The sequence below is a fragment of the Equus quagga genome, chromosome 10 (assembly GCF_021613505.1).
Source record: "Equus quagga isolate Etosha38 chromosome 10, UCLA_HA_Equagga_1.0, whole genome shotgun sequence".
Classification (NCBI taxonomy): Eukaryota; Metazoa; Chordata; class Mammalia; order Perissodactyla; family Equidae; genus Equus; species Equus quagga.
The window spans coordinates 81948086-81962040 of NC_060276.1; the positions used below are offsets into that span (position 1 = coordinate 81948086).

A 13955-nucleotide genomic window follows, 5' to 3' on the forward strand; every position below is an offset into this window, starting at 1 on the left:
ATTTACAGAAAAATTGAGGAGAAAGTGCAGAGTTCCCATAGACCACCATTCCTTTCCCACCCTGATATTGAACCTGTAGTGAGTTCACTCACCTGTTGCACAGCAAGCCAATCTCTGACACCAGGCATAGTGGAAGAAAGTAGGAATTTTATTATTGCACAGCACTGAGTAAGGAGAGAGGGCAGCTAACGCTAAAATCCGAAACTTCCCGAAAAGCTAAAAGGAAGGGTTTTTATTTGGGATTTTATGTAGGGGAGGGGGAGCATATGGCCTTGCTGGTCAGAGCTTTCCCACCAGCCTGACTTTGGCCTTGAGACTACTTGCAGAGAGGAGGGAGCCCGTGACCTTGCTGGTCAGCAGCTTTCCCACCAGCCTGTATCTCTTTGCGAGAAGGAGATAATGAATCCAGGTGCTTGTCCTTGGCGGTGTCTGTCTCCATGGAGGATAGTGAATTCTGGAGCCAGGAAGCCAGGGAGCAAGCAGGGAATGAGTGTTTTGGTTTTAACACCCCGTATATGGTGGGTTTAATGTAGGGAAACTGATATCAGGGTCGGTATCAACCCCATCCCAGTTTTCCCTACTATTAACATCAGGCATTAGTGTGGTGCATTTGTTACAATTGAGGAACCAGTATTGACCCATTATTATTAAAGTCCATAGTCTACATGAGGATTCACTCTTTTAGTTGTACATTCTATGAGTTTTGACAAATACATAATGCTATGTATTTACCATTACACTATCATGCAGAACAGTTTCATTGTCCTAAAAATCCCCTGTGCTCCGTGTACTCATCCCCCTTTCCCTCTTGGACCAGTGGCAATCACTGATCTTTTTAGTGTCTCTGTAGTTTTGCCTTTTCCTGAATGTCATATGAATGGAATCATATAGTACGTAGCCTTTTCAGACTGGCTTTTTCCACTTAACAATATGCATTAAGGTTCCTCCATGTCTTTTCGTGGCTTGATGGCTCATTTCTTTTTATTGCTGAATAATATTCCATTGTATACATGTACCAGAGTTTCTTTGAAGGACATCTTGGTTGCTTCCAAGTTTTGGCAATCGTGAATAAATCTGCTATAAATATTCATGTGCAAGTTTTTGTGTGGACATAACTTTTCAACTCATTTAAATAAATAACAAGGAGAAATTGCTGGATTGTATGGCAAGATTATGTTTAGTTTTGTAAGAAACTATCAGACTATCTTCCAAAGCAACTGTACCATTTTGCATTCCCACCAGCAATTGGTGTCACCAGCCTTTGGGGTTTTAACCATTCTAATAGGTGTGTAGTGATATCTGATTGTTGTTTTAATGACATATGATGTGTAGCATCTTTTTATATGCTTATTCATCATGTGTATGCCTTCTTTGGTGAGGTGTCTGTTCATATATTTTGCCCATTTTTTAATTGGGCTGTTTTCTTACTGTTGAATTTTAAGAGTTCTTTGTATGTTTTGGATACGTATTTTTCAAATTTTTCCTTCCAGTCTGGGGCTTGTCTTAACATTCTCTTAACAGTGTCTTTTGCAGAGCAGAAGTTTTAATTTTAACAAATTCCAACTTTTCAATTTTTTCATTCTGAGACCATACTTTTAGTGTTGTATCTAAAAAGTCATCACCAGGATATCATAGAGATTTGGGTTAGGATCTGACCACCCACTCACTTGCTATGCTTTGTGACCTTGGTCAAGTCTCCAGAAACCTTTGTTCCCACAAGTGTAAAATGAGATGATACTTGTTAAAGCCAAGATTAAATAAAATGATGTATAAAAAGCATCTTATCTAAAAGGATAAACAATTTAAAAGTAGGACAAAAAAAGTCATCACCAAACTAAAGGCTATGTAGATCTTCTCCTATGTTATCTTCTAGAAGTTTTATAGTTTGTTTGACATTTATGTCTATGAGCCATTTCCAATTAATTTTTGTGAAAAGTATAAGGTCTTTGTCTAGATTCATTTTTTTGCATGTGGTTGTCCAATTATTCCAGCACCATTTGTTGAAAAGATTATCCTTTATCCATTGAGTTGCGTTTGAGTCTTTGTCAAAGATCAGTTGATTATGTTCCTGTGAGTCTATTTTGGGGCTATTCTATTCCATTGATCTATTTGTTTATTCTTTGAACAATACCACACTGTGTTGATTACCATAAGCTTTAAAGTATTGAAGTTGGGAATCTATGAAAAATCACAGCTAACATCACACTTATTGGTGAGAGACTGAATGCTTTGCCCCCTAAGATCAGGAACAAGATAAAAATATCTACTCTCAATACTTCTATTTAAAATTGTATTGAAAGTTCTAGCCAGGGTAATTAGGCAAGAGAAAAGAAAACATCCAGATTGAAAGAAGTAAAACTATATATATTCACAGATGACATGACCTTGTATGTAGAAAATCCTAAGAAATTCACACAATCTATTACAGCCAATAAATGAATTCAGCAAGGTTGCAGGGTACAAGTTCAATATACAAAGATGAATTGTATTTCTATACACTAGCAATTAATGGTCTGATAATGAAATTTAGAAAACAATTCCATTTACAATAACATTAAAAACAATAAAAAAAACTTACAAATAAATTTAAAGTGTAAGACACATACTGAAAAATGACAAAACATTGTTGAAAAGATCAAAGAAGCCCTAAATAAATGGAAAGACATCCATGTTTACAGATCAGAAGACTTACTAATGTTAAGATGGCAATACTACCCAAACTTATCTACAAATTCAATGCAGTCCCTACCCAAAAAAACACAGCTGATATTTTGTCAAGGATTGAAAAGCTGATTCTAAAATTCATGTGGAAATACAAGTGACCCAGATCAGCCTAAACAATCTTAGTAAAGAAGAAAACATTTGGAGGAAGTACATTTCCCAATTTCAAAACTTACACAAAGCTACAGTTATCAAGACAGTGTTGTCCTGGCATAAGAATAAACATATGGATTAGTGGAACAAAGTTGGGAGTCTAGAAATAAAACTGCATACTTATGGTCAATTTTCGACAAGAGTGCCAAGACAACTCAATGGGGAAAGATTAGTCTTTTCAACAAATGGTGCTGTGACAACTGGATATCCACATGCAAATAAATGAAGTTAGACCTTTCTTTACCTCACACCATAAGGAAAAATTAACTAAAATGGATTAAACACCTGGATGTTACAGCTAAAAAAATAAAACACTTTTAAAAAGACAGGTGTAAATCCTCAAGACCTTGGATTAGTCAGTTCTTTAGATGACACCAGAAGCACAAGCAACAAAAGATGAAAATAGATAAATTGGACTTCTTCTAAATTAAAAACTTTTGTTTCAAAGGACACCATCAAGAACATTAAAAGACAATCCACAGGGGGCCAGCCCAGTGGCATAGTGGCTAAGTTCACACACTGTGCTTTAGTGGCCCAGGGTTCACCAATTCAGATCCTGGGTGTGAACCTAAACACCACTCATCAAGCTATGCTGTGGCAGCATCCCACATACAAAGTAGAGGAAGACTGGCATAGATGTTAGCTCAGTGACAATCTTCCTCAAGCAAAAAGAGGAAGATTGACAACAGATGTTAGCTCAGGGCCAATCTTCTTCACCAAAGAAAAAAAAAAGACAACCCACAGAATCAGAAAAAATATTTGCAAATCATACATTTGAAAAGGGACTAACATCCAAAAGATATAAAGAACTTTTACAACTTAGCAGTAAGAAACTACTCAGTTAAAAGCTGGGCAAATGATTTCAATGGACATTTATCTAAAGATGATATGCAATTTGCAAATAAGCACATGAAAAGATGCTCACCATCATTAGTCCTTAGGGAAATGCAATCAAAGCCACAATGAAATACCACTCCACCTACACTTGTATGGCTAAAATAAAAAAGAAAGATAATAACAAGTGTTCATGAGGACATGGAAAAATTGGAACTCTCATAAATTGCTGCTAAGATGGTATAGCCACTTTGGAAAACAGTTTAGCAGTTCCTCATATGATTCAGCATTTCTACTCCTAGATTTATACACGAGAGGATTGAAAATATGTCTGCACAAAAACTTTCACATGAATATTCATGGCAGCATTAACTCATAAAGGCCAAAAAGTAGAAACAACTCAGATGCCCATTAACTGATGAATGGGTAAACAAAATATGACATATTATACAATGGAATTTTATTCAATGATAAAAAGGAAGTGTTGACTGAAATGAAGAGTTTGGTTAAAGGTTAATTAAAGGAGTTTATTTGATAATCAAAGTGAGGAATTCGAATCCTGGGAAACAGTCCAACACAGTACTCTGAGGAACTGCTCCAAGATCTAGAGATCTGAGTGTAGTTATATACCTTTTAACAAAACAGTGTACATGATGGAAAGAGCTTACACATCTAATAGTCATATACTTCAAAGATAAGAAATTTCTGGGTTTACGTCAAATAAGGCTTGTAATGTTGGTGTTATCCATGTGCGGAGTGAGGCGAGGACCAAGTCATCACTTTTTCCCTCAGTCTCTAAGAAATGCAGCTGGAAAAGGTGAGAGCAAGTTACCCATTATCTTTTCCTGTTGCTGACTCATCCTGCTGGCACTTTCAGTCATGAGAGGAGGGGTTGCAAGGTCATTTAGACAAAGGTTTCTGAGGCCTGCATGGCTGCTTCACAGGACAGCATGGATTTTTATCATACCGACTTTAAGCCTATGCAGCTCATTGGCTAGATTTGCCCATTAGACCAGGGAGAGGGGCCCCAGTTTCTTTCACAGAACAAAGTACTGATTTATGCTACAACACAGATGAACCTTGAAAGTATTATACTAAATTGAAGAAGACAGTCACAAAAAGCCAAATATTATATGATTCAACTTATATAAATATCCATAATCCACAGAAAAAGAAAGTAGATTAGTGGTTGCCAGGCGCTGGGGTTGGGGTGGAGGAAAGGAGATTAATTGCTAATGGGCATACGGTTTCTTTTTGTGGTGAAATTGATTGTAGAGATTCTTGCACAACTCCATGAATATACCAAAACCCACCAAATTGAACACCTAAAATGGTATGTGAATTATATCTCAATAAAGCGGTTATTTTCTTAAAATAGGGCTAATACTTCCTGCTTCATAGCGCTGTTGGAAGAATTAACTGAAAACATGAAACTTTTACAAAATTAGGCACTCAAAGATTTGCTGAAACTGAAGATAAATTTCACCTGCTTCCCAACTTTGCCCAGAATTGGATATAACATACTACCAAAGTAAATGCAACAGAGTTCCAGGGTCAGAAGCAAGCTTAAATGACTGCTCCTTTTGCACCCACAGATTGAATGAAGTTCTGGCCTATTCACTGGGAGAGCTGGGACAAGGTGGGCTTTGCTCCCTGCTTTCCTTTTTTGGACCACTAACCAGTTTTCCAGTCACCTGGGCAGACAGACTCCCATCCACACAGCCTCCTCCACTAGTAAGCCTATCTCCTTCCTTCCAGAGGAAGGTCTGAGATATAGATCTCTTACTCTGGACTTGAGAAAAAGTGCTGAGCTAAAAGCAATATTTCAAAAGAAAAGAGAATCCACAACATTAGCCACAATTGACCCCATCCTGCCAGTGTTTTCCTTGGGTATTCTGACAACTCAGGATAATTAACCCTGAGTCTTTCATAAACAGATTAAGTTTCAGACGTATTCAGGACTCATAAGGCTAGGAGACCAAGATTTTCTGAAAATCCCAAAGAACACTGACATGTTGAACTCAGAATCGGTCCTGTGACCAAGGTCTGTCTTCAGGCCTGTTACGTATTTGTGCCTACCCCCAGGTAGGCTGGGAAAATGGCTGGACGGGAGGTCCACATTTGTCAACTTGCAGTATACGTGATTTCACAAACTGCCTTACTCAAGAACACAGCTGTTGCATTCTATTGTGATTTGAATCATGATTTTGAAATAATGGGGCACAAAAATTAATAATCTTATTTTAGATACAAAGTGTATCTTATATTACATTTATTCCCATGGAAAATTAACAAAATATGTGAGCATTGAAATATTGTCAGGAAAAATGCGTCCCTCACACAAAAAAATTATCAATGTCCTGTGTTTGTATTCATCAAAGACGTACTATGTGCCAAGCTTTAGTAATACAGAATTGGGTAAAACAGTTGAAATTCTCAAAAGGAGCTCCATCTTTTGGCAACAAAGACAGTTACACTAGAGTGTGTTAAAGAAAAGCAAACACTGCTATGTGAGGACAGGGGGCGGGGTGGGCAGCAGGTGAAGAGCCCCTACCTCAGTCTGGGGTGTCATGGGGGAATTGAGATGAAGATAAATGGCTGAGCTGATTCCTAAAGACACAGTAAAGAAGGTAGACGGACAAAAGGATGTTAAGGAACAGCTCCTCAGGGAGAGAATAAAATTTGTGTATTTGTAGACATGTAAAATATTCAGTCTAGCTGGAACCAATTATTGAGAAGGGAGTGGTAAGATGAATTAATTTACAATGGATAGGTAAGAAAGAGATAGGGATTTACATTTGGCAAACACATGCACCCACCCTAAATCAGTTCCATTCCGCTGAGAAATGACCATCAGATTAGTCAAGGAACAGGTGGGCAGAGGAAATGCCTTACTGGGCTTCCTCAAAGGGGCCCCTCGGGAGGGCTGATTGCTAGCACTGTTGCCTTAACAGAGCAGAACTTCTGAGGAGCCTCTAGCCCCACCCTTGGGGATTAGGGTTGAGCTCCCGGCCATGGTTAAATGGAACAAAGGAAATAAATTCTTTCCACCCACTCTTTCCCAATCCCCAAAACATTCAAGATTCTCTTTAACAACAAAAAATGATTTATTTGCAACACAGCCCAGTCCCCATCACTTCAATACAGCACAGGAGTAGAAAAGAGTCATACTGCAAGCATCATTTAGTCCAAGGCAGAGCTCCATGCCTCCCAAGACAGCCAGCCCATCTCCCCCAGAGACCCGTGCCCAGAGCCAAACTGAACACACAAAGAGGCAAGCCCAGAATAAAGTTGGCTGCAAGCCTCAGCATGTTTCATCTCTCCACCACAGCCCTTCAAGCTTCCTATCTGCAGCCATCTACTCACTCCACCCTCAATCAGGCCACCTCCTAGCTTCTGAGCCACAAGGGAGCTTTCTTCGTGGGGTAATTAACAGGGGTTTAAATGTTACACAGAACAAGAAAACACCCTGTGAAATCTATTGTTCGTAGAAAGTTTGAAATGACTCCCCCCATACATAATCCTAATCAGCAATCACAGCTCTTCCTCTCTTCACCATAGATCCAGGCGGTTGTGAAGTGATTGTCGTCTCAGACAGCTCCATACCCGTTTCCCTATTGGCCTTATTAAAGGCTGTTCTCCTCTCCCTAGGGTAGGAAGGAATCACAGGTACTTTCCCCCAGGTTGAGGCTGAGAGGAAAGGCCCCAATAGCTTAGAAAAAGATTCCCTTCCTTTTGTTCCCCTTAAAAGATTTTTATGGAGATTGTTGCCTAAAAGTTTTCTAATTCATTTGAGAAAAGTTAGTTTTAGATTTAGAGGGTAATCCAAGCACAGAAGCAGGCAGTCTTTCTGATTAGGTACTAGTTTCTAGAATACAGGAGGCAAGTAAGAGGAGTTATAAAATCTCAAGTTGCTTTCTTCACCCCAAATCTTAGCCTCAGAAGATGAACACTAGAAGATTCCACCTTTCCCAGGCCTTGGTGGGGCAATTCCTAAAATTCTACTATCACGGACTGGTGACTTTTGACAAAGTCACAATAAAAAAGACAAGAAAATAGAGAGGGCATCTCCAAAGGAACATTTTACTCAAACATTAAAGGCTCTGGCTCGTGGTCAAAAACGTACTAATGGTTGATATCAGAACTGTTTTTATAAAGTAAGCAGCTTAAATAGGGGAAGGGGCTTTAACAACACTTAAGGCAAGGAAATAGAACCCATAGATTGGGCAGAGGATCACTTGCAGCTTTAACATTGGTGTTTGTTTATTTGAAACCCTTCTCCAATTTCTTAGGAAACCTGAGCTAGCTGTAACTTTGCTGTCACCTGCAGGTACAGGACTGGGCAATCATATTCTCATACTCCTTGTACAAGATACTCCCATTTGCCTCGATCAGAAGGAGGCTAATGGGAACATACTTGTAAGGGACACAGGAGGGCGGAGGGACACTCTGGTCTACCAGCTCATTGACAAGGCTCTGGATGATGGCGTGATTGGGAGAATTGAGACCATAGCGTAGTACCCGAGGGCAGGCTCCCTTACAGTAGTTTGGGGTATAGAGATGGGGAGCAATGATCCAGTGATCCCAGCCCAACTGGTGGAAACTGACTTGGAAAGGATGGAGGGAACACTGGTTACTTTCAGGCCCTTCACGCTCGCGGGAGGGGCCAAGAACCTCAGACCCCATACTGCCTGCTTGCCGAACCCTCCGCAAGAGAAGAGAAGCGTCCCTTTCCATAAATTCCTCCAAGCCTCTGGGGAGAAGTTTGGTCTTCTGACCACTTTTGTGAGTGTCATTGAAATACAGCAACAAAAAGACAGTGTCCAAAGATGAAGTGCCATGCCACCGGAGCTCAAGAACCTCGCTATCTTTTGGCTGCTGACACACGAAGCGGAGTCGTAGAACCCTGCGCCCTTTGTGATTCCAGAGCCTTTGCCGAATGTGTTGTGTGATATCCATCTCTGTCCACACTTTGGACAGCAGGGAAGGCTTTGAGGAAACTCTCCCTGAAGAGGGAAACTGGTTGGTTGGGCTCTTCTGGACCCAGGGCTCCACATGGCAGGAGAGGTTGAAGTGAGATAGGTGAAGTTGATGGCGGTAAACCACAGTGGCTCTGACTAGTTGGTATTTTACCCGGTTGGATCTCAGAGGAAAGTCCAGGGTCTGTATATGCCAGGGGCCTGCATAAGTAAGAGTGAACAAGAGCAGAGGGTTAGCTTCTTACCTCCTAGCCTGAATCTCGCACAAACCTGCTCAGTACAAACTGACACCTGTAAGCAGCCATAAAATTAACTAAAAATCATTATAATAGCTATCATTTGAGCATTTACTAATGTATTAGTTTACATGCATTAGCTCTTTAATCTGCAGTAGTCTTATGAAATAGTTATTATCCCAATTTTGAAGGCAAGGAAATTGAGGCTCAGAGAACCTGTGCCAGAGGACACCCAGCCAGTGTGTGGTGGAATCAAGATTTGAGCCTACTTCCCTTCAAAAGAGAAATTGTCTCATTTTTAGATCACTCCCAGCCTCACTAAGCTGAGAAAAACAGCCCTCAAATATAGAATTACTTTGTGTGTATGTTGTATGTGTGGGACAGGATCAATCATATTTTTAGTTGACTATTAAAGGTGACCAATTAAGAGAATCATTGTGACATCCATGAATTAAGTTTTCATGCCATATCACTATACAGATGTAGCTTTGGGGTAACAGTCTAATATTGAGGGCTATGATGTACCATCACTTCAAATCCAGGGCTGAGATGCTCAGAATAATTTTGTCTATCCACTGCTAGTAGGGCAGCTATTTTTTGCCACTTCTGCCTTCTACTTTAAGAATAGCTTCTTCTGGGGGCCGGCCTGGTGGCACAGCAGTTAAGTGTGCACGTTCCACTTCGGTGGCCCAGTATTCGCTGGGTCAGATCCCAGGTGCAGATGTGGCACCACTTGTCAGGCCATGCTGTGGTAGGCATCCCACATACAAAGTATAGGAAGATGGGCCCGGATGTTAGCTCAGGGCTAATCTTCCTCAAAAAAAAAAAAGAATAGCTTTTCTTTTGGACACCTACCACAGCATGGCTTGATAAGCAGCTCATAGGTTGGCACCCAGGATTGGAAACGGCAAACTCCGGGCCACCAAACAGAGCCTGCGAACTTAACAGCTGCGTCCACTGGGCTGGCCCCTAAGAGTAGCTTCTTGAACAGCTATTCCTTCTTGGGCCGTTTCCTTAACTCTCTGTGTCTCCCTTTTCCGTTCCTTACTGGAAATGATTCTTCATTTACCCCATTCATTGTAGCACCATTCCCCTAAATACCGTTTTCAACATGGCCTTAGTCATATAAATATTTTGTCTGTTAAGAATTCTACTAGAAGCTGTGTGCCTCTTAGTGATTAAGAGTTTTAATCCAAACTGTAATGCTGACACCCAGTGGCCAAAGGGTTGGAAGGCTGGGGCTGCAGTGCTCTGAACTTCTGCGCCCCCTCCTGGCAAAGGTCAAGAGCAAAAATTACAAAAACCAGGCATTGCAGGAAAAAGCCTTCTTTTACCTTCAAATAGCTTATCACTAAATATTTGCATATAATTTACATATTATTCACTAACTTCCCTTCTCCACTGAATCCACAAACCTGGAATTCTTCAGTAGGCCTCGAACATTCAACGTGGAAGCTCTTCAACGTCTTGATGCATCAGGATACTTTTTTTAAAGTTCAGGTTCCAACTCATGCTTAATATACCCTCAAGTTTGGGGCACTGGACATCATTCACACAAGGTTCAAGCCAGGCTTGTATTTGCTTTCTCAACTTATTCCACACTCCCATTCTACAATAATCTTTCCAAGAGGCCCACCCATACACCTGCCCCACCCTGCCTGAAAAGGAACCCAACCCAACCTCTAACAGGCTGTCTAGTAAGGAACTGCCCTTTCCTTTCAGACCTTGACATCACATATTTCCTGAAGCAGGGTGGAGTTGCTAAGGATCAGAGCCAGGAAGGGTCTGCTCAATTTTTCAGGGAAATAGCTGACTCATGCATCCCGTGTGATTGAACCTGGCATAGCTTCTCCAGGCAAGCTCGACTCAGCTGGCTCATCTCCTGATGGAAAGATCAGGCTTTGCTGTCTTGTCATCTGTTTCTGGATCCTTTCCCAAGTCCCTAGATGCTGGTATGTCCCAAAGTCACACCATACTGGCCTAATTCTAGGCATCCTCCTTTCTAGCCTCATATCATTTATACAAACTTGATTTGTACAGCTTTCTGCTGTACTTAGGAATGGAATCCAGATCCCTTATAGTGTCCTACAAGTCCCTGCCTTTCATCAGCGTCATGCCCTGCCCCTCTCCACAATGCTCACTAGGCTCCAGCCATATTGATCTTTGTTCTGTTCTTCAAGTTGGACAAGCTTGTTTCCACCCTCCAGGCCTTTGCACATGTTGTTCCCTCTGCCTAAATCAGACTTCTTTCTACTCTTCTCATGCCTAACTTATCTTAAAGACCTCAGCTAAAATGTCACCTCTTCAAAGATGCCTTCCCTGACAATCCCATGTAAATGGAGGATTTCTTCGCTATTTTCTATCAAGACAACCCATTTCATTCTTCGATAGCACTTACCACAATTTGCAATTATCTGTGTTTGCTTATTTGTCTCACCCATGAGAACCACACCTATCTTGATCACATCTATATGCCAGCACCTAGAACAGTACCTAGCACTCAGTAGGTGCTGAATAAATATTTGTTGAGTGAATCTCCACCCACACCAAGCTATGTTCTCTTTCCTGAATCAGAATGCACTTCTCTGGCTCTATGCATGGTCTTCCCACACCTTCCTCAAGGTCCAGCTCAAATACTACCTCCTCAGAATGAGGTCTTCCACTGTCTCCCTGCTTCCCTCTCCTTGCTTTAAACAGTCACCTGTTTCTTCTTTGGAGTCCTGGGAGCCCTACTGCTTGTCCTTTTCAAGGCATTTGTCATGCTGTAACACCATTATGTGATTACTTATCTATCCATTCTACCATAGAGGGAGTTGCTAGAGGTTAGGGAAGTAGGTTTTTGCCTCTTTATACCCAACCCAAACACAGTGCCTGGTGCTCAATTAAAATCTGCTGAGGAGTCAGCACAGCAGGGTGATTAAAAGCACAGGCTTTGGAGCCAAAAGCCTGGGTTTGACATCCAGCTCTACCAATTATTAGCTGTCTTACATGAGTAAGTTACTCTGAGCTTACTTTCTTCACCTATAAGGTGGGTACATTAATGGTACCTACCTCATATGATAGTGGTGAGGACTAAGGAAGATAAGGTCTGTAAAGTATGTTGCCCAATGCCTAGCACACAGGAAGCTCACAGTAAGGTTAGCTAGAGGAATATTGCTTGTTTTACTTGGAAGGGAGTATAAATCCTGTCTGTTGAGACCAGCAAAGGCCCAAGATTGATCTCCCCAGGTTCCCAAGATTTCCTTGAAGTTTTGGCTGTCTGCATTCCCTAGAGAGCCCTGCACTTCAGGAGCTTACTGCTGTCCTGGAACAGTGTCTCACATGGATGTTTAAAGAATCAAGCATGATGGAAACAAAGAAAATTCCAAAATACACTTGGTACTAAAAACCCAAAGTAGCCTTAATAGAAAAACTGCTTGGTATACAAGGATATCAGGGTAATATAAACACTTGAGAAGTTATGGACAGGCTTTAGAAGCAGACGGACTTGAGCTCAGATCCTCTCTCTGCCATCCACTGTCCATATGAACTTTGCAAGTTATTTAATTTCTCTGTGCTTTAGTTTTATTTATTTAATTTTTCTTTGAGGAAGATTAGCCCTGAGCTAACATCCGCTGCCAATCCTCCTCTTTTTGCTGAGGAGGACTGGCCCCGACCCAACATCCATACCCATCTTCCTTTATTTCACATGTGGGACGCCTACCACAGCATGGCCTGCCATGCGGTGCCATGTCCACACCTGGGATCCGAACCGGGGAACCCCGGGCCACTGAGAAGCCAAACGTGCAAACTTAACTGCTGCGCCACCAGGCCGGCCCCAAGTTTTCTTATCTTTAAAAATTAGGCTAATTGTTCTATGACATCTGACGGTAGTAGCTGTCATCAGGATTAAGTACAATAGCAAATGCTTCCCAAGCCAGGTATACAGACCCTCAGATGTTAGCTTGTTTCTGTCCTTTCTGAGGCCTTGTAAATTTCCCTAATTCAGCATCCTGTACTCTTTGCCTTTTAAGAATAAAACACATAAACAGCCCTCCACAAGAATGTATTATTTCTCCATTACAGTTTTCAGTGACATAACAAGCAATAAGACTTTCTTTGAAAGATAGGAGCTAACACATCATACAGTGATCCTGGGGCCTCGGAGAGATTCCTCAGATGCCCCAGGGAAATCTGTTCTTAAGTTGGGGCCTTAAAGGGAAGCAGGCTTGGAGCCAGCTTCTTCCTAGTTTGCCTTCTTTGAAAACGAAGCCTGAGAAAACAACCCACCCACCAGGCAATAAAGCCTGACAGTAAATTCACAGGTCCCCTTTTCTCTACGCTCTTTTTCCCCATTTCTCTCCCCTCCAGAACAGTATGGTATGGTAACTTACCTCTGAGAGGCCTTGCTACATTGGTCAAGGGCTTCACCAGCCTCACCATGGTGGCGCCAATGGTGCGGTTCTCTCTAGGATGTCCATGTGCATCAGCTGAACGCTGGTACAACTCCAGCATGTACCGCAAGGGATGCCCTAGGACCTGTGGCTTCCCCTGCTGCTTGGCAGGTGCTTCTTCTAGCAGCTCCAAAATCAGGGGCAAGGTAGGGACCTCAGCTGGGAGGGCAATAGAGGGCTGCCCTACCTTTGCCATTTGGACCCTGTGTTCCCTAAAAAGCACCAGTCCCCAAAGAAGGATTCTAAGGATGCTGAGGAGGACCATCTTGAAGGGCTTAGTGTTCAGCAACACGCTCCAGCCCAAGCCCAAAGGATGTCACTCTAACCCTTTCCTTTCACACAAGTAACCACATCCTGGCTCCACAGCCACAAAGGATGAGGCAAGAAAAAAAGTGAAAGGCAGGCAGGTAGGCCCTATGTTGCTTCCCCTGGGAGGCTCTTCTGGACCAAAGGAGGTCTCCTAACTTGGCCTCTTTGCATCAAAACAAACAGAAACAGCAGGTGGAACAAGGCAGCCTGCTCCTCCTGCTCCCCAGGACTGGGGACAAGACCGTACTTAGAGGCTGAGGTAACTTAAAAGGAGAGATCCATTCTCGGAC

At 41.9% G+C, this 13955-nt stretch overlaps 1 protein-coding gene across 1 annotated transcript; it reads right to left on the reverse strand.

Moving 5' to 3' along the window:
• Positions 1-8024: 8024 nt before the first annotated feature.
• On the reverse strand, positions 8025-13642 carry BMP15 (bone morphogenetic protein 15). The gene is made up of 2 exons (XM_046674093.1): positions 13297-13642; positions 8025-8888 (listed from the first exon to the last, which is right to left on the reverse strand). Exons 1-2 carry the CDS (start codon positions 13619-13621, stop codon positions 8029-8031), a joined length of 1185 nt encoding a protein of 394 aa, XP_046530049.1. The 5' UTR covers positions 13622-13642; the 3' UTR covers positions 8025-8028.
• Between the last annotated feature and the right edge of the window lie 313 nt (positions 13643-13955).

What these genes read in the sequence shown, in the direction of transcription:
- BMP15 (XM_046674093.1), bottom strand. Translation starts at nt 13,621, where the DNA reads ATGGTCCTCCTCAGCATCCTTAGAATCCTTCTTTGGGGACTGGTGCTT. An exon ending in TGTAGCAAGGCCTCTCAGAG is followed by an intron (nt 8,889 to 13,296) that starts GTAAGTTACCAT and finishes TTACTTATGCAG; the next exon opens with GCCCCTGGCATATACAGACC.